Below are 24919 nucleotides of genomic sequence, written 5' to 3'. Positions count from 1 at the left end.
GTCCTCACAATGTCGTAAGTACAAGAACACACACACACACACTGTCAAGCTTCTGAACCAGTTTTCTCCAATTCTCTTTCCACTGTTGTTCATTTGCGGCATTAAAATGTAGTTTTTGATGATTCAAAATTGCATTAAAAAGTATTAACCTCTTAACTTCCACCTGTCACTTTTGTAGGTCTTAGCTTTCAAATGAGCATAAAAAGGAAAGTTAGGGAGGATTTTGAACAATTAATATTTAACTTAACGCACAATAAAGGAGTGAATTAAGTGAGTTTAGGGCCTGGTTTTACACATTTCCAAGAGCCTGATGTGGATGAAGCGCGTGAAGGCGCGGCGGAGGCGGAGGCGGGGCTTGTCCGCGCACGGGGCGGTGTCCTCTGGAGAAAAACTGCGCGGTGGCGGCGGAGCAGCCTGGATCCACCCGCTCTGGACAACACTTTTCCCGGGGAAGACTCAGGACAGGACCGCGCCAGGCTCCAGGTAAGACGCGAGGGGGAGAGAGGGTGAGGGTGTTTCTGCTCCTGCGGGGGGAGGAAGCGGAGTGTGGAGACGTCCTCAAACGCACCTGGCAAATTCCTCTAAATTCCCACTGGACTTTCATTAAATCATTCAGACTAAATGTGATGGAGGCTGTTTGTTTGAGCACTTTCATCAGAGCCATTTTGTGTGCAAGACTGTAGACTTGTAATTTAAGATATTTTAGGAGACTTATTTCATTTCCTTTTCCTAGTTTTTGGCTGAAGTTAGTGAGAGGTTTTGCTTATTTTGCGGAGTCCACTTACTTTTGCAGGTCTGTGTGTGTTGAATGTAGTGAGATGACAGGAGCTTTGTGTCAGATTTATGTAGTTTATCCTTAAAGGTGCACTGGAGGAGAGTCAAGTATGGCGCCATCTTTAGGGCGAAGGCGGTAACGCAGCATTTGACCTAGTGCAATAAGTTGGGAAATGTAACCCCTAAATCAGGGGTAGGCAAGTTTTCTTAACCGAGGGCCAGTTTTTTTCATTGTGAAAAGACCGAGGGCCGAAGCCGCCAGTTTTAGGCCAAAGTAAAGCACTACACTGGAAAAATGACCATGTTAAATGAGATAAATGACTTAAAATTGCTTGAATAAAGGTTCTTTATGTTGAGTCTAATCTAAGATAAAGATACAAATGCTGATGCCAATGGAACAAGCATGAAACCCAATTTGAAATCAGACAAATGAACTTTTTTTGTTTTTCACATGAAATTATACAGTACAGTCTGTTAACCTCTTAACTCCCACCTGAACATGTTTTCTCCTGTTCTCCAAATTCTCCAAATCTAAAAGCTTCTTCAAAATAGCGCCAAAAAACGAGGATGAAAATTGACAAAAATTACAAAAATCCAGCAAAAAAAGTGACAAAAATCCAGCAAAAAAGTGACAAAAGAGCAGCCAAAAAGTGACAATAATCCAGCAAAAAATTTGACAAAAATGTATCAAAAAAGTAACAAAAAAGTAACAAAAGTGCCATAAAAAAGTGACAAAAAAACTTGAGGGAAATAAAAGTGACGACAATGGCAAAGAGGAGAGAATGCATTTGGTTTTGGCGGGTGGTAAGAGGTTAAGAGAATAATGACTTGTTCCATTGGCGATAAGATGTTTTATCTAAACTAAGACCAGACCAAATCTACTCAAACTTTAGATTGAATCTCTTATTTCAAAATGGTTTCTGTCATTTCTTCTATATATATATATATATTTTTTTTTTTTCAGTGCACTTTCAACAAATGCCAGAGTTGTACATGATATGACCTAATTGTGTGTATTGACAGTATTTCTCCCATTTAACCTTAAAAATGTTGAAGTACTTTCTGGTTTGTGTCATAATGTTTCTCAAAATCACCTTGAAGGCCAGAGGTTCTGTGCTGGAGGGCCGGATTTGGCCCCCGGGTCTGACGTTGCCTACCCCTGCTCTAAATGATGAACTGTAAATGTCTGATCTTTGGAGCTGTGACTCTCAGACGTGTTGGCTGTAGAATGAACCAAATATAAATCCTGAAACAGACAGTAGTGGGTCAGTTGTAACAGTGTCTGCAAAGAGACACGCCTTTAGAATTGTCTCAAAAGTGTAAACATTGTGTCTCTGGTGTTTTGTGTCTCGGTGTGAACAATGAAAGGCAGATTGCAGATTTAAAAAGGGCTGTGTGCGCTGGTGGATGAACGAGAGCGTGAATTTGTGTGCGTCGGGAAAAAACACTGAACAAGTTGAGACCATTTACCAGTGAACAAGAGCTTCACTTTACAAGAACTTTAAAAAGGACTGGGCGGTGGCTTATGGCAGTGGTTCTCAACCTTTTGGAGCCGCGACCCCCATTTTAACAGGTAAAGGGGTTTGTGACCCCCGCCCGGGTCACTCCGTGAGAAATAGAAACATTAGCTGACATAATTCTTAAAAAACAAATGGTTGAAATAAAATTCATCAAACTACAAACAAATAACAGCACTCTGGTAAAATAGCACATAACACATGCTACAATAAAATATTAGATTATATGCTAATGAAAATATGTATGTTTTATTCAAATGATCTGGCGACCCCCCAAATTTGTCTCGCGACCCCCTTGGGGGTCCCGACCCCCAGGTTGAGAACCACTGGCTTATGGGATGGCACATAGCTCCTAATCACTGGTTAGTTAGTACCAGAGGACCCTATGCTAAAGTGGCTATGATAGTTAGCACCAGAGGACCCTATGCTAAAGTGGCTATGATAGTTGGCACCAGAGGACCCTATGCTAAAGTGGGTATGATAGTTAGCATCAGAGGTCCCTATGCTAAAGTGGCTATGATAGTTAGCACCAGAGGACCCTATGCTAAAGTGGCTATGATAGTTAGCACCAGAGGACCCTATGCTAAAGTGGCTATGATAGTTAGCACCAGAGGACCCTATGCTAAAGTGGCTATGATAGTTAGCACCAGAGGACCCTATGCTAAAGTGGCTATGATAGTTAGCACCAGAGGACCCTATGCTAAAGTGGCTATGATAGTTAGCACCAGAGGACCCTATGCTAAAGTGGCTATGATAGTTAGCACCAGAGGACCCTATGCTAAAGTAGCTATGATAGTTAGCATTGAGGCTCCTTTTCCTAACTCCTTCCTAACTGACAGACCAATTCGGAGGCTTCTTATCATGGCGGACGCTGACGCACATCCGGTTTGGCATTTGACCAATTACCAATCTGCTCGTTTCGGAGAGTGTAACCAGGTGGTCTTAATGGTGACCCATGTAAGTGACCGCCCACAAACAGGTATACAGACATATCCATAAAAGAGAGAGAGCCGTAGTGGAATCTCAAATACAAAGACTCAGTGCACTGAATGAAGGACATACATTATACATACATACATTACATACATTACATACATTAGACGCTTAGTATTTTCCTCCCCCTACATGTTCCTCCATGTCCAAATGTGTAGAATGAGCTCAGACCTGTTCACCACAACTGCCCTACAATCCTGCACTTTGTTTTTGAGATATTGATCATTGATTGGTCATTGATCAGCCCCCCCACCTTCGTTTGTGCGCACTTCGTTTTTGAGATATTGATCGACTGTGAATCCTTCAGCATCAATAATTGGTTTTCATGTTCTTTATCTTTTATTAAACTTCCGTCTTTTTCCTGATTTTCAGCAGTTTTCAACTTTTCCAAGACCCGAACCAAGACCCAGACTAAAACCAAGACCCAGACTAAAACCAAGACCCAGACCAAGATCCGAACCACGACCCAGACTAAAACTAAGCAAAGACCAAGACCCGAAACAAGATCGGACCAAGACCCGAACAAAGACCCGGACAAAGATCAAGACTAAGAACCAAACCAAGACCTGAACAAAGATCAAGACTAAGAACCAAACCAAGACCAGACCAAGACCTGAACAAAGATCAGACCAGGACCAAGACCCGAGCCAATTACCAATCAATGATCAATATCTCAAAAACCAAGTGAGCACAAACACTAATTTTATGTGCACAAACACATCAGATTAAGAGAACAGCTGCTACAAAAACAGTAGACAGGTATTTGAAGCTGCTGGTGCCTCTGGAGTCTCCGGAACATGAAGGTGTCGGACCCTCCAGAGGCTGCAGTTGTGCATAAACCAGAAATACATGAAGACTCATTTTCAAACAGTCTTGTTCACTGATGAGGCCGTGTGACCCTGGATGGTCAGATCAATGGAGTAGTGGATGGTTGGTGAATGGCCACCATGTCCCAACAAGGCTGTGACGTCAGTAAGGAGGGGGCGGAGTCATGTTTTGGGCCAGAATCATGGGTAGAGAGCTGGTCGGCCCCTTTAGGATCCCTGAAGGTGTGAAAATGACCTCTGGACTTTTAGTTTAGAAAATCTGAAAAATGTGTGAAGAGTGAAGCCAAACAACCATGTCCAACAGTAGCTGCTTCCTTATTGATCTCAACAATACACCTAAAACATCCATGTAAATATAGGTAAATGTATAGGTAAATCTGCTGCTCTTCGTCCTCTCCTCTTCCTTTAAAGGCAACATGCTGGAACAGGTGAGCTGGAGACAAAGGCGGCTCAGCTTTAGTTCCAAAGTCGTCCATGATGTGGTGAAAGTAAAGGCTCCTGATCTCAAAGGTTCCTCAGCGATGCAGAAGCAAAACAAAGCAACATGTGCTATTTCTCCTGTAAACTCCTCACATTAAGTAACGTCAGGGCCGCGATTGGCCCGCAGGCCGGACTTTGGGCATGTCTGGTTTAACTGTACACAGCCCTAGACACAACAGACCATTTTTGTCTCATTGGTTAATCTACCTTTCAGTCACGCCCATCTGAACTCAGGGAGATAAAAGAGATCCCAGACGACAGTGTAGTTGTTTTACAAATGGCAGCGACCACTTTATTTATAATGCATTATTTAAAGCTAGGTGGACCAGTGTGCTAGAAAGGTCAAACAGAAATCAAATATATAAACTAAAATCTGATTAAATGTCAAAATCTCAGGCTGTGTCAAAGGCAAAAGTGCATTTTAAGAAGAGATTTCAAAACAGCCCCTCCTGCAACCGTCACCTTAACGTGATGGAGGGTCTGAGCACCTGAATGATCCTGGAGCTCTGTTGTCGGGGCTTCGTGCCCCTGTAGGGTCTCCCAGGGCAAACCGGTCCTATAGGTGACGGGTCAGGCAAAGAGCGGTTCAGAAGCCCCTTATGAGAGGCCAACAGGCCCGGGTAGAACCCTGAGGCCGTCCTTCTGTGGACCCACCACCTGCAGGAGGAGCCATAAGAGGCTGGTGCAATGTGATTTGGACAGCTCCAACAGCCCCCACGACCCGGCAACGGAAAAGTGGAAGAAGATGGATGGATGGATTTCAAAACAGGCACAGAAGAAACCTGTCTAATGGCAGCTCATTCTATAGTTTTGGTGCAGCCACCGCAAAAACAACAGAAATGAATGTGACGCTTCTGTTGCGGCATAGACTGAGCAGTTGGAGAATATTGATAACGTTTTTTCTATCTAATCTAATCTAATTTTAAGAATCGGTAAATAAGAGTCTTACTTGGCAGGGGCCTTACCTTTTAGCAGGTATTTGATAACAATCTCAAACACATCTTTACAGCTAGAACCAAATCTCCAGTAGTTTGTAGAGAAGCTATGGCGAGTGTTTTTATTCTGCAACGAAAGGATTAAGTTTAGCAAGAGATCGAGAGGCGAGGAAAGGATTTCTTGGGAGCGAGTGGGTCGAAACACAGCTCCAGTTTGGGGGGCGGGATGGGGGAACTGGGCACTGGACAACCACCTGACTGTCAACGGATTCTTAAGAAATATATGTACACAATAAATAGGTGGTAAACTACATTTACTGTGGCCGCCTTTGCATACATTTGTTTACACGTGTGTTCACAGGTGTTCCTTGTTGCGTGTTCATTATCCAAATCCCCAGGTGCGAGATAACAGTCCCTGGACACCTGCGGCCGCGTTTGTTACAGGCTTCCATCAGTATGTTTTCTACGTTTGTACGTCGGTGTAATCCGGCGTTGATTCCCCTCCGCGGGGCCAGTTTGCCTGACACGCCAGACGAATGGTTTTGCATGGAGGCAGGTCGCATTTGTTTATGCGCTCTCCTGAAACCCGAGCTCGTCTGGCACAGCAGAGACGTATCCGGATACACGACCGCAGACGGGGAAAGTGTCTGAGCGCCGGGCGGTGGTTCGCCGTGTAAACGCAGAAACGTAATTAATGTGGCGTTGGATTTCAGTCATAATGGATGTGGCAGTCAAAGCACACAACGTTTAAGCCGCTGTATTTATACCAAAGACTCAATAGAGCTCTGGATTGTGAGCTGTGAACAGATGAGCTCGGCACCTCTTTCGCCTCACAGTGCACCTCCGACACACCCCTCCATCCAGGGGCGGACTGGTCACATGTCCATTCTGGAAGAGCACAGAAGGGCCACTGGCTCTAGGGCCACCGGTCTGGCCTCTCAGTTTTCTCCTCAATCTCTTCCCCCCCGCCTTAACCGAGCTTTACCCGAAACTAAAAACTTGAAAGAAAAGCATTGAAATAGCGCCGAAAATGAGGATGAAAACAGAACAAAAATGTGACAAAAAAAAACGTGATGAAAATACATCAACAAAGCAATCTAAAAAGGCAACAAAAAAGCCAAAGTGCCAAGAAAAAGTGCAGAAAACCAGATGACAAGGCAGTGGAAAAGCCAGAAAAAGTGACCAAAAAATTTAAGGAAAACACGCCACAAAAAAAGTAATGAATAACAACAAAAAGTACAAAAAACATGACAAAAAATGCAGCAACAACGTGACAAAAACTTACAATCACTTTTGTAGGCCATTGTTTTCAAATGAGGCGTTGCTCTCCAGTCAAGAAGCTTTTAGACTTGGGTACAGCTGAACTGGAGAAAATGCACTCAGTTAAGACGGGGGGGCAAGAGGTTAGAATATGTCTTTGTGGAAGTGTCGCATTTACGTTAATTTGGGTCAGGCTGGTCAGAGTCCAGGGCCACTTTTCAGTCCCAGTCCGCCCCTGCCTCTATCTATGTTGATTCTTGTACCTGACAGTTTCGGCTACAGCTGTGTCCTTCCTCAGAGGCATCATGTGGTGTTGCTGTGACGGGTCTGCTCAGCTGATTTGCTTGTAGTAGCACCTTCAGGGATCCCCATGATTCTAGCCCAAAACATGACTCCGCCCCCTCCTTACTGACGGCACAGCCTTGTTGGGACATTGTGGCCATTCACCAACCATCCACTCCTCCATCCATCTGACCATCCAGGGTCACACGGCCTCATCAGTGAACAAGACTGTTTGAAAATGAGTCCTCATGTATTTCAGCTTCAATTAACAGTTTAGGGGAGGCCGGACACTGCAGCCTCTGGAGGGTCCTACACCTCGATGTCCGGGAGACTCCAGCTTTGTAGCAGCTGTTCTCTTAATCTGATGTGTTTGTCTGGCAGAAACCGTCCTCAAATCTCTTATCAGTGTGATGATTACGCTTAATCTTTCATGAAATATCGAAAGTTTTCATACCTAGACCGAGACAATCAACTATTTCACACTTTTCATCAGCAGAGAGATCCTTTTTCTTTACCATATTGCTTGAAAATGATGATCTGCTTAATAATGTGGAACGTTCTTATTCAGTAGTTTTTCCCTTAACTGGGCTTAACCTGAAAACTATCTTTATTTGATCTAACGTTTGATTTGTGAACCGTGGGCACGTTTCATAATCCAATCTAAGTAACCGATCTGTCCATTTATACAAAATATGTCGCAGTTCTCACAAATCTGTCTTTTTTTTACCCTCTACTTCTCGATATTGCTGTACTATGTTATATACTAATCATCTTGAAATAGCAATACATGTACAGGAACATTTCTGGATACTCATCGACTGCACTAATGTGTCTTGTGTATGGAGGACTTCCTGTTTGGAGATGCAAATGCTCCGTAAAGTTTGAAGGTCACGCTTTAGTGGTGTTAGTTACAAAGGCTGTTTGTGTTTTTTTTAATGCGAGGAACATGATTTGAATAAGGCAAATCTGCAGCATAAAGCATGAAGCATGTTAGTCGGTATATTATAGTCCAACGTGAGAATGCTGCCCATTGATTTACATAGTAGCCACACACTGCGACAATGTAAATGTGTAACTCGATATGTGGTTGTTCTGCAGGTGATAAGATGCCCCGAGAGTTCACGCAGGACGAGCTGGAGGAGGTGAGGGTGGCTTTCCAAAACGTGGGTAAGTGCTGCTCCATAAGGGATCAATAAACATGTGAATGCCTCTAAAACAGCTGCTCAACATGTGGCAAGACCTTCTCACAGCTGTTATATCTTTTCCTACGTTGGCTTTTATAAAATGACTGAGAGCCGTCCACACTAGGTCATGGTTTAACAAAAAGAAATCGAAAAATCGAACCTTTAGTTTTAACTATATACTAGGCCTGTCACGGTATGAACATGTTACCTCACGGTTATTGTGACCAAAATTATCACGGTTTTCGGTTTTATCGCGGTATTTTTTCAATGTGTGTTAATATGTTCAGAAAGCATTGATAGTTCTACACAAACTGAAATAGTTTCAAAAAAGTTTAACAGTGCTTGTTACATAAAAAAAAAAAAATACAGACAAAGCCTTTTCACATCATAGTAAAGGAACTCTAACAATGTGTTGTTGATCGTTTCGAGGGTATTACAAGTAATATTTATGGCGCCAGAAACGAAGAATAAGAGTTTTAAAGATAAACCGTCTATATCAGGAAAATTGTTCTCAGTTTGTTTCCTTCCAGTGAGCTTTTGCTTTGCAGATTTGGGAAAATGCCTCAGACAATGAACATTATTAAATTCATAAAACTGCGGCGAGACTGAATCTGCCTCTGGGAGCCCCGTAATGCATTGTGTCATTGTGCGGAGGTATCCGGACACGGCTTATGCTGGCGGTGGCGCTGTGGCCGCACTATGGGGCGACTCGTTACATTCTCCTTCAACCCAAAGTGCCACATCAGCATTTCAGCTAAAGCGCTAACGTTAGCTTCCTGGTATAGAGGGAGACGGTCACGCTAACGTTAGCTTACTGCTATAGAGGGAGACGGTCACGCAGGAGAGTCAGAGGTTCGAAGTGTTGCTGCTTTAGAGACACTTTTTCCTGCACGTTCCACAAACAGGAAAACTGTCTCTATCAACTGTCCTTCAGCTTTATTAAAACACACAAACATGTCCAGACTTCAGGCTCGGTCTCTGAGGCTGATCCTGCGCTGTCGTCTCGGACATGATTCCAGCTTGGAGAAAGTTTAGTTTTGGTTGTAGCTACAGAGGCGCCTGCGGCAGCTTCAGCAGAGGAGACGGCGGCTCATGAGGCTCACTTTGCCTAAACCGCGGGCGCCGTAATCCACCGAGATAATGTATTTTTTTTAAAACAAGACGGTAATTATTATTGTCAACATTTTTACCGGGGTTTACCGCGACACCGGTAACCGTGACATCCCTACTATATACAATAATTGGGATTTTAGAATATCGGATATCGGCTGATCTAGCTCCGATAAAAAAAACGATATCTCAGGCACTGAAAGGGATAGAGAAGTAGAATTATTATATTGAATTATGCTAGCGCTGCTAATCGTTTGTTAGCATTTCAGGCCAAACTCTGGGTAATTTTGCTCTTTTTCATCTTTTTTATCTTCAACATACTAAATGGTTGTAGTATTTATTTATTGATTTATGAGGTTGGGACAGGGCACCTCTTAACCCCCGCCAGTTCAGTTTTACCCAAATCTAAAAGCTTTTCCGCTGGAGCTTATGGACTATAGGCAGAGCAACACCTCATTTGAAAGCTTAGACCTACAAAACTGATGGTAACTTTTTTGTCGTGTTTTCTTCTTGTTTTTTCATTGCTTTTTTCCTTGTTGTTTTGTCCGTCCCTCGCAGACGTGGACGGCAATGGCTACGTCACGGCGTCGGAGATCCAGGGGCTGTTCCAGGAGCTGGGCAAACCCATGCCCGGGTACAAGGTCCGCGAGCTGCTGGAGACCTTGGACCGGGACAAGGACAGTCGCATCAGCCTGGACGAGTTCACCGAAGTAGGTAACACCGACTCTGCACCAACATGAGCAGACACTTTTGTACCAATCAGGGGGTCGTGGCCGAGTCGAGGGGGGGAGAAAACCGCACATGGGAATCACAATTTAGCCATCTATTCACCTTATTCTGCCCCGCCCACCAGGGAAAGTGTTCGCCGCTAAAATCTAATGTTTAGTAGATTTGTGTAAAATGTCCAATGTTCATTTGCACCAACAAGTCGACGCTGCACTGTTTCTCTGCGCGGCCTAAAAACAGCTTTGTATTCGTGTAGAAATGATTTTATCTCGACTTCTCCAGTTCTGTGTAAACTAATAGGAGAGAAGGGGCGGGACAGTTCAGGGCGGCCACGCAAACTATCACACACAAGAAAGTCGAGGCAAAATCGGGTCCAAATATTTTTTTTTACAGCATGTTCTGTAGATGTAGAGAACTGCACTCGTTGCTAACGTTAGCATATGTAGCACGAAGCTAACGTAGCTTCCTGGTTGCAACATTTTTTTCCCAAGATAGTGAAGGCCACATTTGCATATTGACTCTCTGATTCAGATTCGTACTAACGCTTGAAAGACACCTTTTGTTGACGGGTTTAAAATGTTTTCCTCCCCCTAAATGTTCCCCCTAAACTGCCTCTAAAATCCTGCACTGTCACTCACTGTCAAAGGTGTTACTTCGTGTCCGAAGTGCCGTCATGCACGAGCTTAATATAGAAGCTGTAGTTACACGTAAGACCTGAAGTGGCAGTAGTGAGTATAAAATGACCAACTTGAATCCAGTCCCTTTAAGGTTAGGCTTAGGGTCAGGTCAATGGGCGAGGAAAGCGCTTCTCTCTGGTCTTCATGGGAGCTGACATTGCTGTAATATCACCCCCTAACGACTCCAAAAGACACATGGTAAACAGTCCCTATGGTGACTTAACACCTCCCTAGCACTTGCTCCAAAGAGTTTTATTTTTTCTAAAAATGGCTGTGACCCACGTGACAGCGCTGTGGTCGGTGTCATATTATTAACCACACTGGTTTTTGTACATCAGCAATAAAAAGTGGAAGCCTATATCTGTGATTGACAGGCTGTGGAGCTCTGTGGAGGCTCGTAGCCGGTCCGGCTTCCCGCCTTTTTGCCCTTTTAAGGAACAGGCTTCGTAGGAGGAGATTGAGCAGCCATGTTAATTTCACAGGACATAAGGGATCATTACTATGAATGGAGCTGAATGGATAACCGGTTATCTCTTGTATATTATTTCTATGGGTCAGGTATACGGTTGTTTGGTTGAGCCACTTTTCATTAACTGGCCTTTCCCCCATCTTAAGAAAAAAAGATTAGCTTCCTGGTTAACGTCGTCTGTTTTTTAAGTATTTATGGCCTGTTGAACCACTTTGCTTCTCTCCATGTCTTTGTATCTGTATTTATTGGAGAAATATATTCATTATTCAGATATTGTTACAGTAATGGTGGAGGAATGGGAGAAAGTTCATTTTTTTCTCGTCTTTGTTTTCCCTCTGGCTGCTTCAAACATGTCCTTATATGGGCACTTCCAAAGATGCCCTCTGTATCTTTCACGTTTTGCATAATGTAAATGTTTTGTTTTGCGTCGTGTGTCACTTCGACCACATGTAAAGTTTTCAAAGTGCTTTATAAACAAAGTTGGTATGGTTTATTTTGGGTCATTCATTCAGGTTTCAGAAATTCTCCTGCACGATCCTGATCCCCATCTGGCAGAAGAAATGAGCGCTGGCAGAGTTATCAGACGTTATTATTATGTTATCTCTCATTCATGATGTGTAACGTTCTTGTTTGTCCAGATGTTCCGCGATGTTAAGGACAACCCAATGGCCTCGGCGTTTAAGAGCGCTCTGAAACAGAAGGAGGGAATGGTGTCGATCGGAGGAACCAGTGAAATCTCCAGCGCCGGAACCACCCACACCATCGGAGGCAAGTCCGAGATCTGTCCAGGTTTAGATCTGTCTCAGTCTGTCTTATTCCCGAATAAGTGAGCGACACGGTGGGGCAGTCGTGCGCTCTCTCGCCACACACAAAGCTGGTATTAGTTTCACGTATGTACTATTTTAATTACAGTCAAAATCCTTTCCCCCATAGTTTCTCCCCAGTCCCTCTGCTGCCTGTAGCTCCGCCCCCGTTCCACTCTTGTCCCGTCTGTAGCTGGTGCTCCTTGTGCTGAGAGAGGAATCTATAGACACCAGACATCACTGCAGTCAAAACTTTAGCAGGACTCCTATACTTCTGCTTTTGCATTGAGCTAATACACATGAGGAAAAGGTCTGAAAACGCCTCTGCTCATGTGATCGCATTGTGTACTTTTCACTCCACAAACCCAGCTACTAACTCTATCTATCCAAAAAGACTAAACTATGAGGCAGATCTTTCTCAAAGAAGAAGTGACTAGAGATGCGCTGACTACATTTATGGTTTAGATTAAGTTTGTAAAGATCTTGATTTTGTGTAAACAGCTGGTTCGTTCCTTACGCATGGGTGCAGGTGCAAGATTTTAACCTCCTTTTTATCTCTCTCTCTCCGACCCCATTCTTACTCCTTTAGTCTTTGCCATTCTCTGTCACTTCTGTTCACTTAAAAGAGGCGGCTCTTTGGACCGACTCCTTCGTTACTATTAAATTACTGCTATAATATATAGAATAATCCTGGTTTAGTCTTTTGGTCCTCGCTTGCATTCTTTCATCACATTTTTATCATTCTTTCATCACATTTTTATCATTTTTTCATCACATTTTTATCATTCTTTCATCACATTTTTATCATTCTTTCATCACATTTTTGTCATTCTTTCATCACATTTTTATCATTTTTTCATCACATTTTTGTCATTCTTTCATCACATTTTTATGATTTTTTCATCACATTTTTTGTCATTCTTTCATCACATTTTTGTCATTTTTGAATCATATTTGTTGTCATTTTTTCATCACATTTTTATCATTCTTTCATCACATTTTTGTCATTCTTTCATCACATTTTTATCATTTTTTCATCACATTTTTGTCATTCTTTCATCACATTTTTATGATTTTTTCATCACATTTTTTGTCATTCTTTCATCACATTTTTGTCATTTTTGAATCATATTTGTTGTCATTTTTTCATCACATTTTTGTCATTTTTTCATCACATTTTTGTCATTTTTTCATCACATTTTTGTCATTTTTTCATCACATTTTAGTCATTTTTTCATCACATTTTAGTCATTTTTGAATCATATTTTTTGTCATTTTTTCATCACATTTTAGTCATTTTTTAACCATATTTTTGTCATTTTTGAATCATATTGTCATTTTTTCATCACATTTTTGTCATTTTTTCATCACATTTTTGTCATTTTTTCATCACATTTTTGTCATTTTTTAACCATATTTGTTGTCATTTTTTCATCACATTTTTTATCATTTTTTCATCACATTTTTGTCATTTTTTCATCACATTTTTGTCATTTTTTAACCATATTTGTTGTCATTTTTTCATCACATTTTTTATCATTTTTTCATCACATTTTTTATCATTTTTTCATCACATTTTTTATCATTTTTTCATCACATTTTTGTCATTTTTTCATCACATTTTTTATCATTTTTTCATCACATTTTTTTCATTTTTTCATCACATTTTTGTCATTTTTTCATCACATTTTTGTCATTTTTTCCATCACATTTTTGTCATTTTTTCATCACATTTTTGTCATTTTTTCATCACATTTTTGTCATTTTTTCATCACATTTTTGTCATTTTTTCATCACATTTTTGTCATTTTTTAACCATATTTGTTGTCATTTTTTCATCACATTTTTTATCATTTTTTCATCACATTTTTGTCATTCTTTCATCACATTTTTGTCATTTTTTCATCACATTTTTTTCATTTTTTCATCACATTTTTGACATTTTTTCATCACATTTTTGTCATTTTTTCATCACATTTTTGTCATTTTTTCATCACATTTTTGTCATTTTTTCATCACATTTTTGTCATTCTTTCATCACATTTTTGTCATTTTTTCATCACATTTTTTTCATTTTTTCATCACATTTTTGACATTTTTTCATCACATTTTTGTCATTTTTTCATCACATTTTTTTCATTTTTTCATCACATTTTTGACATTTTTTCATCACATTTTTGTCATTTTTTCATCACATTTTTGTCATTTTTTCATCACATGTTTGTCATTTTTTAACCATATTTTTGTCATTTTTGAATCATATTTGTTGTCATTTTTTCATCACATTTTTGTCATTTTTTCATCACATTTTTGTCATTTTTTCATCACATGTTTGTCATTCTTTCATCACATTTTTGTCATTTTTTCATCACACTTTTGTCATTTTTTCATCACATTTTTGTCATTTTTTCATCACATTTTTGTCATTTTTTAACCATATTTGTTGTCATTTTTTCATCACATTTTTGTCATTTTTTAACCATATTTGTTGTCATTTTTTCATCACACTTTTGTCATTTTCTTGCTGACCCTGAATGTGGCCTCGGCTTAATCCTCGTGAAGTCCTTGTTTAGTCTTGATCTAGTTTTAGTTCATTTCTAGTGCCTGTGACCTTCTTTAGTCCTGGTTTAGCCCTCGTCCTGTATCACAGTAAAATAATCCTTGTTTGTCCTTGAAGTTCTATTTTTCTGTCTCATTCCAGAGGAGGAACGTCACGCCTTTGCCAACTACATCAACGTGAGCCTGAAAGATGACGAGGACTGTAAACCGGTGTTACCGATCAACCCCGAGACCAACGCCCTGTTCACCTCGCTGTCCAACGGAATCATCCTATGGTACACGCCTTAAACAGATATTAAAATGTTAAGTCTAAGTCTAAATTTGACTTATTCTCTTCCTTAAGTAAACTTATAAACCACTCTGTGCCGGACACGATCGATGAGCGGACGATTAACAAGACGAAGCTGACGGCCTTTACCATCCAGGTGAGAGAGTGTGAAGCAAAGCAAAAGAGAACGCTGTTGACTGATTTTGAACCGTCTCCTCAGGAAAACTTGAACCTGGCGTTGAACTCTGCGTCGGCGATCGGGTGCCAGGTGGTGAACATCGGGGCGCAGGACCTGAAGGAGGGGAAGCCTCACCTGGTGCTGGGGCTGCTGTGGCAGATCATCCGGATCGGACTGTTCGCCAATATAGAGCTCAGCAAGAACGAAGGTGCTTTTACTGCTGCCACAGTCACTCCTCCTGGCAAACCGCAGAGTGTCTGGAATCAGTCACAGCCAATGATTTCCATCGTCCAACTTTAGTCCAATCCGTCGTCAACATCACTCAGAGATTTCACAAATATGTCTGTGTTTTCTTCAGGGACGGCTGGCATCAATGGGCTCTGTGGGCTTTGGAATTTTTATATGATAACTATTATCCTAATGCTATTTATGTATTAATGTGTAGAATCATACTTAGACACGGTGGCACAGTGGTTAGCGCTCGTGCCTCACAGCTTGAAGGTCCCAGGTTCAATGTGTGGAGTTCCTGTGTGGAGTTTGCATGTTCTCCCTGTGTCTGCGTAGGTTAGTGGTAAAAACATGTGCAATAGGTGAATCCTCCAGCCAGGTGTTTCTCACCACCAGCCTGGCTCCACATCATGGAGACGGGTCCTACAGGTCGCCCAGCGACACTGAGGATGGGTCAAATGCAGAGAACACATTTCTCTACAGAGATTAATAAAGTATAACTTTTTTTTTTTTTATCAACTTTTTATTGGTGCGATGCCATTATTGCATTTACAATGTTATCAGTTTACAGGCATAGCACATTTTTTCCCCATTTCTTTTCCCCAATCCCCCTTGAGATGGGCATCATATCCGTGGAATCATCAAATGAAATAAATAAAGTATAACTTAAAGCAGAACTATGTAACTCTTGCCCCTAGAGGCCACACGCGCAACTGCAGGTGTCGTAGCATGTTGTGTTTTTTTACTCATTAATTGTCCGTGAGAGTAAATACTACGCTGACAGAAAAGACAAAGGGACAGAGGGATATTGTTCATCCAGTTACACAATGGAGATCATTTTATTCACTCAAACTTGGCTGTAAATACTGTTTAAGTGGTGCTAGCCCAGAGTTAGCTTTGCTCGTTAGCCTGTTAGCTTCTTCATGATTCTATTAGTGTGTATTGCATCTCTGACCCGGTGGCAGCAAAGTTGCAAGTTGTTTTTTCTGGTCAGAGACACCAGGGGGAGATGAAAGACCCTCCATTCATCCCATTAACACTTGTATTACCCCCAGAGGCAAGGCAAGTTTTTTTGTAGAGCAGAGGGACGACGGGAAGGATTTATTGACAAGTTAGACAAAGAAAATGGGCTGTTTTTATTAGCCCCAAGCTGCCGCACAGACATACACTCATGATTATTTTTTTCTTCGGCCCGTTACTTAACAGTATTTTCTTCTTCTTTAGCACTGGCAGGCCGTTATTTAACAGTATTTTCTTGTTTTTCAGCGTTGGCGGCCCGTTATTTAACAGTATTTTCTTCTTCTTTAGCACTGGCAGGCCGTTATTTAACAGTATTTTCTTGTTTTTCAGCGTTGGCGGCCCGTTATTTAACAGTATTTTCTTCTTCTTTGGCACTAGCGGCCCGGTATTTAACAGTATTTTCTTGTTTTTCAGCGTTGGCGGCCCGTTATTTAACAGTATTTTCTTCTTCTTTAGCGCTAGCGGCCCGTTATTTAACAGTATTTTCTTCTTCTTTGGCACTAGCGGCCCGGTATTTAACAGTATTTTCTTGTTTTTCAGCGTTGGCGGCCCGTTATTTAACAGTATTTTCTTGTTTTTCAGCGTTGGCGGCCCGTTATTTAACAGTATTTTCTTCTTCTTTGGCACTAGCGGCCCGGTATTTAACAGTATTTTCTTGTTTTTAAGCGTTGGCGGCCCGTTATTTAACAGTATTTTCTTGTTTTTCAGCGCTGGCGGCCCGTTTTTAACAGTATTTTCTTGTTTTTTAGCGTTGGCGGCCCGTTATTTAACAGTATTTTCTTGTTTTTTAGCGCTAGCGGCCGTTATTTAACAGTATTTTCTTCTTCTTTAGCGTTGGCGGCCCGTTATTTAACAGCATTTCCTTGTTTTTCAGCGCTGGCAGCTCTCCTGGAGGAGGGAGAGACTCTGGAGGACCTGATGCGCCTGAGCCCAGAGGAGCTGCTGCTGCGCTGGATGAACTTCCATCTGAAGAAAGTCGGCATCACCGTCAATAACTTCTCCTCCGACGTCAAGGTGCGACTTCAGCGATGGAGCCAGAAAGCTTTAGCTTCTTACTCGTGTAAATAATGCATGTTTCTGTGTGTACTTCAGGACTCCACGGCGTATTTCCACCTCCTCGACGCCATCGCTCCCGACGGCAGCAAAGAAGACGCTCCCAAAATCGACATCGACATGAGCGGCCTTTATGTGAGACTGTTACACTCATGAGAACCATCAGACCTCAGAGTATTGACCACGCCCCTTTTCCGCTCAGCTCGGCGATAACTCGAAGCGTGCGGAGGCCATGCTGAAGGAGGCGGACAAACTCGACTGCCGACAGTTCGTTACCGCGGGCGACGTGGTGAGCGGGAACTCCAAGCTCAACATGGCGTTCGTGGCCACGCTCTTCAACAAGTACCCGGCGCTCACCAAGCCCGAGAACCAGGACTTCGTGGTGGACAGTAAGGACAGACAGGACGGAAATGTGTAGAAGTAAAACATGTCTGACTTTAACCTCTTAACCCCCGCCTTAACCGAGTCCAATTGAGTTTTACCCAAATCTAAAAGCTTCTGGACTGGAGCTCGCAGCCTACAGGCCAGAGTAACGCCTCATTTGAAAGCTAAGACCTACAAAACTAATCTAGAACGATCTTTTTTCTCATTTTTTTGGTCACTTTTGTGACCATTTTGTTGCGTATTTGCCACATTTTTGTTGGTTTTGTCATCAATTTTCATCACATTTTTGTTAATTTTTTTAAAACCAAATGTTTTAAAAAAAAGTCTTATAAATAAAATATAAAATTTTTTAATCTTTTTTTTAATCTTTTTTTTTTCATCACATTTTTTTAATTTTTTCAACAGATTTTTTTCATTTTTTCATCACATTTTTTTCATTTTTCAACAATTTTTTTCATTTTTTCAACCGATTTTTTTCATTTTTTCATCACATTTTTTGTCACTTTTCTGTTGCTCTTTCGATATTTTTTCACCCTCGTTTTCACCTTCTTTTTGTCGCTACTTTGACACTTTTTTCCAGAAGTGTTGAGATTTGGTTAAAGCTGAACTGGAGAAAACGTGCTCGGCTCAGGTGGGGGTTAAAGAGGCTCAATCATGTTTTAATCTTATCCCCTCTTCAGAAACAAACCCGGAGCAGCATTCCACTTGTTTTTGGTGAGTTTTTGATCTGAAATGTAATTCCCAGGTGAGACGAGGGAAGAGAGGACTTTCAGAAACTGGATGAACTCGCTCGGAGTCAACCCTCACGTCAACCATCTGTACAGGTCGGTGGCAGAGATCCGTGAGATTTAAGTTTTACCGTGATAATAACGCCTCGTGTTTGTGTCTCAGTGATATACAGAGCGCGATGGTGATTTTCCAGCTTTATGAAAAAACAAAGGTTGAAGTGAACTGGGACCGAGTCAACCGCGGGCCGTTCAAGCAGCTGATCGGAGGAAACATGAAAAAGGTCTGGCATGAAAAGGAATATTGATGTTTTGAGTTTTAAACCACGTTGTTCCCTCGACAAAGACATATGTGGACTTGTGTTTCTCTGCAGTCACGCAGTTTTGAGTTATCCTCGGGTTAGTCCTGTCCCCCCGCAGAGCAGCTCGTTCTGGGCAGTGTTTTATCAGACTTGTGTGGACTCTGAGATGCTACAGCGACAGTCAAGGGCCCCCAGGAACAGAGCCGTGTGGAGATGTTTTAGCTAGGGGGTGCTGAGGGACAAAATTTACCCCAAATATGCTTTTTCTGTGCATATTTCCTTTTTATTAATATTGTCTGCCGTTCCTAAACTGTCCAACAGGGGGTGCTACAGCCCCCTCAGCACCCTGGGGTCCCACGGCCTTGCCCAGGAACCAACCCGTTTTTCAGAATCCTGCAGTAAATGCTTGATACACAGTCTTCCTAATGATTTTGGTGATGCAGTTACATCATCTCTCCACTAATGCTCTGTGGCGCTGTTCATCCCCCTCCTGCTGCTGCTTTAGTGGGTCATGGTTCCCTAATGTAACTTTTTTACTCACGGCTCCACCAGATTATATTTCTAAAGTGAAACCAGTTTATTGTAACACTCTTCATGACCTAAAGAATAGTGATGGCAAGATGAAGCCCCATGAAGCATTGAAGCCTCACAGCCAATTGCATCACACATGGTTCGAAGCATCAAGGTGCTTTGCTCCACTACGCCATCATGTGGACGAGAAATGTATCAATCGATCAAGAAAAGTTCATTTATAGCACTTTACAACAACACCAGGGGGACCAAAGTGCTACAAACAAACAATAAAAAGAAAAAAACACCAAATGATTGCAACCTGGACACAATTCAGTGCGCTCTAAGTAAGCAAGCAAGTTTGAAAATATGAGTCTTTAATCTGGATTTAAAAAGGGACAGGTCCATGAGAATGTATGACATTCTGAGTGCTGACAATAGATGGTGGGGGCTGAAAGAGTTGTGATGTAAATGTGCTTGTGTTACTTTGTTTATGTGAGGGGGAATCCATTTCATTTCATTTCATTTCATCGTCTCTTTTGTTTTGAATCGCGCTCCAAACCCGCGAATCACTTCCTGAATCAGTCACGTGGTACCGGCCAGTGTTAATTTTGTCGACTAAAATATTTAGTCTTAATTTTAGTCAAAGTCATATTTTTGACGACTAAAATTGGACTAAAACTAAATTAAAAGTTTTTCATGAGACTAAAACTATGACTAAAATGTCCAGATATTTTAGTCGACTAAAATAAGACTAAATAAAAATGAAAAGGAGAGACTAAAATCATCCAAACTTCTATTGAGCGTCTGAAAGAGCCTCAGATCATGTAAATTCTGTGCCAAAGGATCAGCTGAGCTTTGTTCATGTGGAGCAGCTCCATGAAGCAGAGGAACAACATTAAATATGATTATAATTAATATTATCAATGCAAAGTCGACTAAATTAGTCTTAAAGGTCCTATATCATGCAAAATCGACTTTTTGGAGCTTTTATCCATGTTGTTATGCTATTTCCTTATCAAAAACACCCCCAGAGTGGTTTGTGGCTTCATTCACGCAGCTCCCAGTAATCCTCCTGAATCCTGCTCTCTGAGGCTCCGCCCTCTCCTGGTGAACGACTGAGTGTTCAGTTGTGTCGTCACAGCGGAACGGAAGTGCTCGACGTCTGTAATGTAATGTCTTAATTCTATGCTTACGGTCTGATTTTAATTTGTAAATCCAGCCTTTTCATTATTTCTGGCGTAAGAGAGAAACAAAGAGTAAAAAAAAAAAAAAAAAAAAAATACAAACACCCCTGAGCGTCTGAACAGATCAGTCATGTTTGCGCTGCAGCTGAAGATGGAGCTCGTTACCTACTCTGGACACACCTGTTCTTTATTCTTACCTAACGATCATGTCACGGAGAAAAAGAAGCGTGTTTGGCTACGAGGACGAGGAGTTTATTCAACCTTTTTCAGGAAGAGGCCACTCAGCTGTTTTTTTCTCCGGGATTCAGCGACTATCAACCAAAATATTGTTTTTCTGTGACTGTCACTGATGGATGTTTGGTGAACCTTCGCCAGAACCAAAGTGGATTAACTTTTATAACCAACGCGAGTCCCATAATGTAAACAGCAATGGAGCAGAGGGTGAGTCAATCCAAACGCGTGTTAGCATGTGTGTTAGCATATTAGCATGTGTGTTAGCATATTAGCATGTGTGTTAGCCATTTATGAAGCTGTGTTGCAGATGACAACTCCGTATAACTGCATCGTGAAGCATTTTCACTTATTGCTGTTTATTTATATTACGGTAAAGTATATGCGGAGAGAGGGGGCGGAGTTAACTGAATCGAAGCGTTGTGTCTTCCGGGTTTGAAAAATACCTCCAGAAAACACTTATATTTATCACAAAAATGAGTGCTCCATAGTGGTAGAGGTACAATATATCATATAAATGCCTATACTTAACTCTGGAATGGCTAAAATAGCATGATATAGCCCCTTTAAATTTAATCGACTAAATTGACATGCAATTTTAGTCAACTAAAACTAGACTAAAATTGTAAAGATTTTTTTGACTAAATCTCGACTAAAATTAAATTACATTTTAGTCAAAAGACTAAGACTAAAACTAAATTAAAATATGTTGTCAAAATTAACACTGGTACCGGCCACTTCCCGAGGCTTCGAACGTCACTCTAGATTACTCGGCACACACTTCGAAGCCTCGACACGATCGGCACATCACTACTAAAGAACCTCAGCTTCTGTTCTGAGGGAAACTCATGCAGAGAACTGCACTATGGGAGTTGTCAGGTGACCAACTCCTGCCCAAATGACGTCCTCTCTCCCAGTGCGCAGTACACCGAGCAGCCACCAGAGGGCCCCCTACCGTCATTCTTGCTCAGGGCCCTTGGTCCCCTTGCTACGCCACTGGCTGCTCCGCCCACTTTTCAGTCTGAGCGGAGACAGTCGATACAAATCTGTTTTACTGATGAAAAACAACTCCTGTCTGAGTTATTATCATATTTGCCAAATCCTCTATTGCTCTAAAATATAAAAGTGTGAATTTTCTGTAAAGTGGTTTATTTTTAGCTTTTAAATGAGGAGTTACAAACGTGCTGGAAAAGAAACCATAACACAACAAAAAGAGCGACAGAAACACGTCATAAAAACACTTTAAAAAGTTGGGATCAGTTTTGTAGATCTTAGCTTGTGACACTGGCCTATAGTCTGTCGGTTCCTGTTGAGAAGCTTTTAGATTTGGGTAAAGCTGAGGCGTGCTGTGGGGTTGTGACGCCGTCTGTGCTGTGTTCAGGTGGAGAACTGTAACTACGCCGTGGAACTGGGCAAAACCAAAGCCAACTTCTCGCTGGTGGGAATCGGAGGCGAGGACCTTTACAACGGAAATAAAACGCTCACTCTCGCCCTGATCTGGCAACTCATGAGAAGGTGAGAAGAACGAGCGTCAGAGCGAATCCTCCGACCCCCGTTATACATGTTTTGGATTCGCAGGTACACTTTAAACGTGCTGTCGGATCTGGGTCACGGCGAGGTGGCGGGGGACGACCTCATCGTCTCGTGGGTGAATGAAACTCTGAAAAAAGCCGGAAAGACGTCGACTATTAGAAGCTTTAAGGTATTTTTCGTCTCATAAAGCAGTTAATGCAGTGTCTTGTGTGGAAAGCACTTGAGCAGACACGATCACACCTCCACACTCTTCTTCTTCCTCTCCTGCAGGACTCTTCGATCAGCACCAGCCAGCCCATCGTGGAGCTCATCGACGCCATCCAGCCTCTGAGCATCAACTTCGACCTGGTCCGAACGGGAAACGAACTCACGGACGAGGACAAGCTCTCCAACGCTAAGTAAGAGAAGACTTTACTACGTCTGTGGATGTCGTCCTGTTTTTAATGTCAGAGTGAAAAATGACAACTCACCCTTTGTGGCGGACAGTCGGGAGAAATATAGAGCAGATGTTACAAAACCTTCGGGCTCGCTTTCTCATTATGAGGTCTTCTTTACACTTTTGCAACATCTCAACTTTGTTTTTGAAGGTGTTTCTAGGGGGATTTTTAGAAATAATGCAAAAATATGAAACTGCGAATCACAGACTCTGATTCTGTAAGTCCTACTGTCTGTTTTGATGACGTTTCTTCCCCTTAATATCAACTCACCTTTTGCATCAGTGTCTTCAGGAAGTGAAGGACCTTCATTTTCTAAATTTGAACCAGGACAAAACAGAGATAGTTGTTTTTGTCGACCTCCGTCTCTCTGCCCTCGGCCACTTGAGTCTCGTTCTCAGTCCTGTGGCAAAGCTCTCGTGTTTTTATTGATAGTTCTTTAAGCTGGAAAAGCAGCTGAGCGCAGTGGTTAGATCTGGCGTTTTTAATCTTAGGCTTCTTGGGAAGGTGAAGCACGACTTTCCCTCTGACCAATTCAAAACAAGCGTCCTTGTTATTCACTTCAGTTTGGCCTGACCACATGACCACATGACCACATGACCACATGACCACATGACCACATGACCACATGACCACATGACCACATGACCACATGACCACATGACCACATGACCACATGACCACATGACCACATGACCACATCACTCCTGTGCTTGCGTCTCTTCACTGGCTACCTGTTGTTTTGAGAATAGATTTTGATTGATTGATAAACGTTATTTTCCTTAATGAGGATATTTTATTATTATTATTATTAGTTTATTTGATATGGACATAACAACTGCATTGGACAAACCAGATGCATTGTTTTTTAGTGTTATAGCAAAACTGCTAATTTGCAACACTTGTACATAGGAGGCTACACATTTTTCAAAAGAGTAAACAATACACATAATTAGATTATACATACATTATACATTATACATTTCATACAGTGTTAACATGTGTGCAGCTTTGACTTGACTTCAGCCACTTTTTCAGGCCTCTGTAAAAACTGTTCTGTTTTAAATCAGTGGGCAGAGAGTTCCACAATCTGGATCCATTAAAAGAGAAACTATCCAAAAGATTTAGTACATATTGGGAGAACACAGTCCCCACTGACTGAGGCTCTGGTGGAGAGTCTGCGAGAGCCCTGATGCCGAACAATGTCTGGAGCTCATTGCCCGCAGCTGCCACACATACAGTACAACCATTCATATTAAACAATTACAATCACAATAAAGCACTTGAGTTCATCTTAGTTATGACTCTTCACCTGCTCTTTATCCTTCAGTTTGTTCAAAAGAGACACAGAGTTGGGGAGAATTGAGAGCTTGTATCTGTTGTTCTTGTATCTGTTGTTCTTGTCTCTGTTGTTCTTGTATCTGTTGCTCTTGGGTCTGTGTCTCTGTATCGTCTTCTTGATGGGAGTACTTCATATTCACCGTTCAGAAAATGTGACAGATTCTCAACGATCTTCTGAGCTTGGATGAGGACAGAGCTTTCAAAGGTTTCTTTCATGGACGGAAACTCTTGTGTGTTCGTCAGGACTACTTTTAAAATCCTCTTGTTTGTTTTTAAATGTCTAAATTAGCTTTGCCTTATTTGTCAGAGCTGATATCCTTGCTCAATCCTGTCAGAGCTCTGAGGTCCACTGAATAATGTCTCCTCGACCATCCCAGGTCTAGGTGGAGGAGCAGAGGGGACCGAGCCTGTGTGTTTTATTATCTGAACCTGCACTTTGTAAATCTCGACCTTTTCTTCCAGATACGCGATTTCAATGGCCAGAAAGATCGGTGCCAAAGTCTACGCTCTGCCCGAGGACATCGTGGAGGAGAACCAGAAGATGGTGATGACCATCTTCGCGTGTCTGATGGGACGAGGGCTGAAGAAGGTCTAAACCAGGACCAAAACCAAACCACACTCAGAGATGAGAGCTAGCGGCAATATATTTTTTACTCATTTTGTTGTTTAGTAATTCCTTTTCAAATCATCATTTACACTGACGACGCCATTTTGTACAAACACCGACAAGAGCTCGGAGGCAAAAAGCTGGAAAACCACGTCTGAAATGCTTTAAGATCTTCCACCGTCTTCATGAAACTAGTGAATAAAGTCGATTTATGTATTTCTACACGAGCGCTGGAGAAAATGTCCATGTTTTCTGATCCATTTGTCGACATTAAATCCACTGCACAATCACATAAGGGATGTCAAATAAAAGGCTTCTTTCA

The 24919-nt window shown here is 41.8% G+C and overlaps 1 protein-coding gene across 1 annotated transcript; it reads left to right on the top strand.

Annotated features, from left to right (window-relative positions):
- The first annotated feature begins 374 nt into the window (after positions 1 to 374).
- On the top strand, positions 375 to 24919 carry LOC306962931 (plastin-3-like). Its single transcript, XM_079556309.1, has 16 exons — positions 375 to 483; positions 8167 to 8235; positions 9921 to 10072; positions 11873 to 12002; positions 14739 to 14871; positions 14940 to 15021; positions 15085 to 15250; positions 17165 to 17304; positions 17383 to 17478; positions 17546 to 17732; positions 18473 to 18551; positions 18619 to 18736; positions 22064 to 22197; positions 22261 to 22384; positions 22486 to 22613; positions 24453 to 24919. Exons 2-16 carry the CDS (start codon positions 8175 to 8177, stop codon positions 24583 to 24585), a joined length of 1863 nt encoding a protein of 620 aa, XP_079412435.1. The 5' UTR covers positions 375 to 483; positions 8167 to 8174; the 3' UTR covers positions 24586 to 24919.

Source organism: Gobius niger, assembly GCF_951799975.1.
Source record: "Gobius niger genome assembly, chromosome: 5".
NCBI lineage: Eukaryota > Metazoa > Chordata > Actinopteri > Gobiiformes > Gobiidae > Gobius > Gobius niger.
Note: the sequence above shows the minus strand (reverse complement) of the source record. Positions and strands in the feature narration are given on the sequence as shown.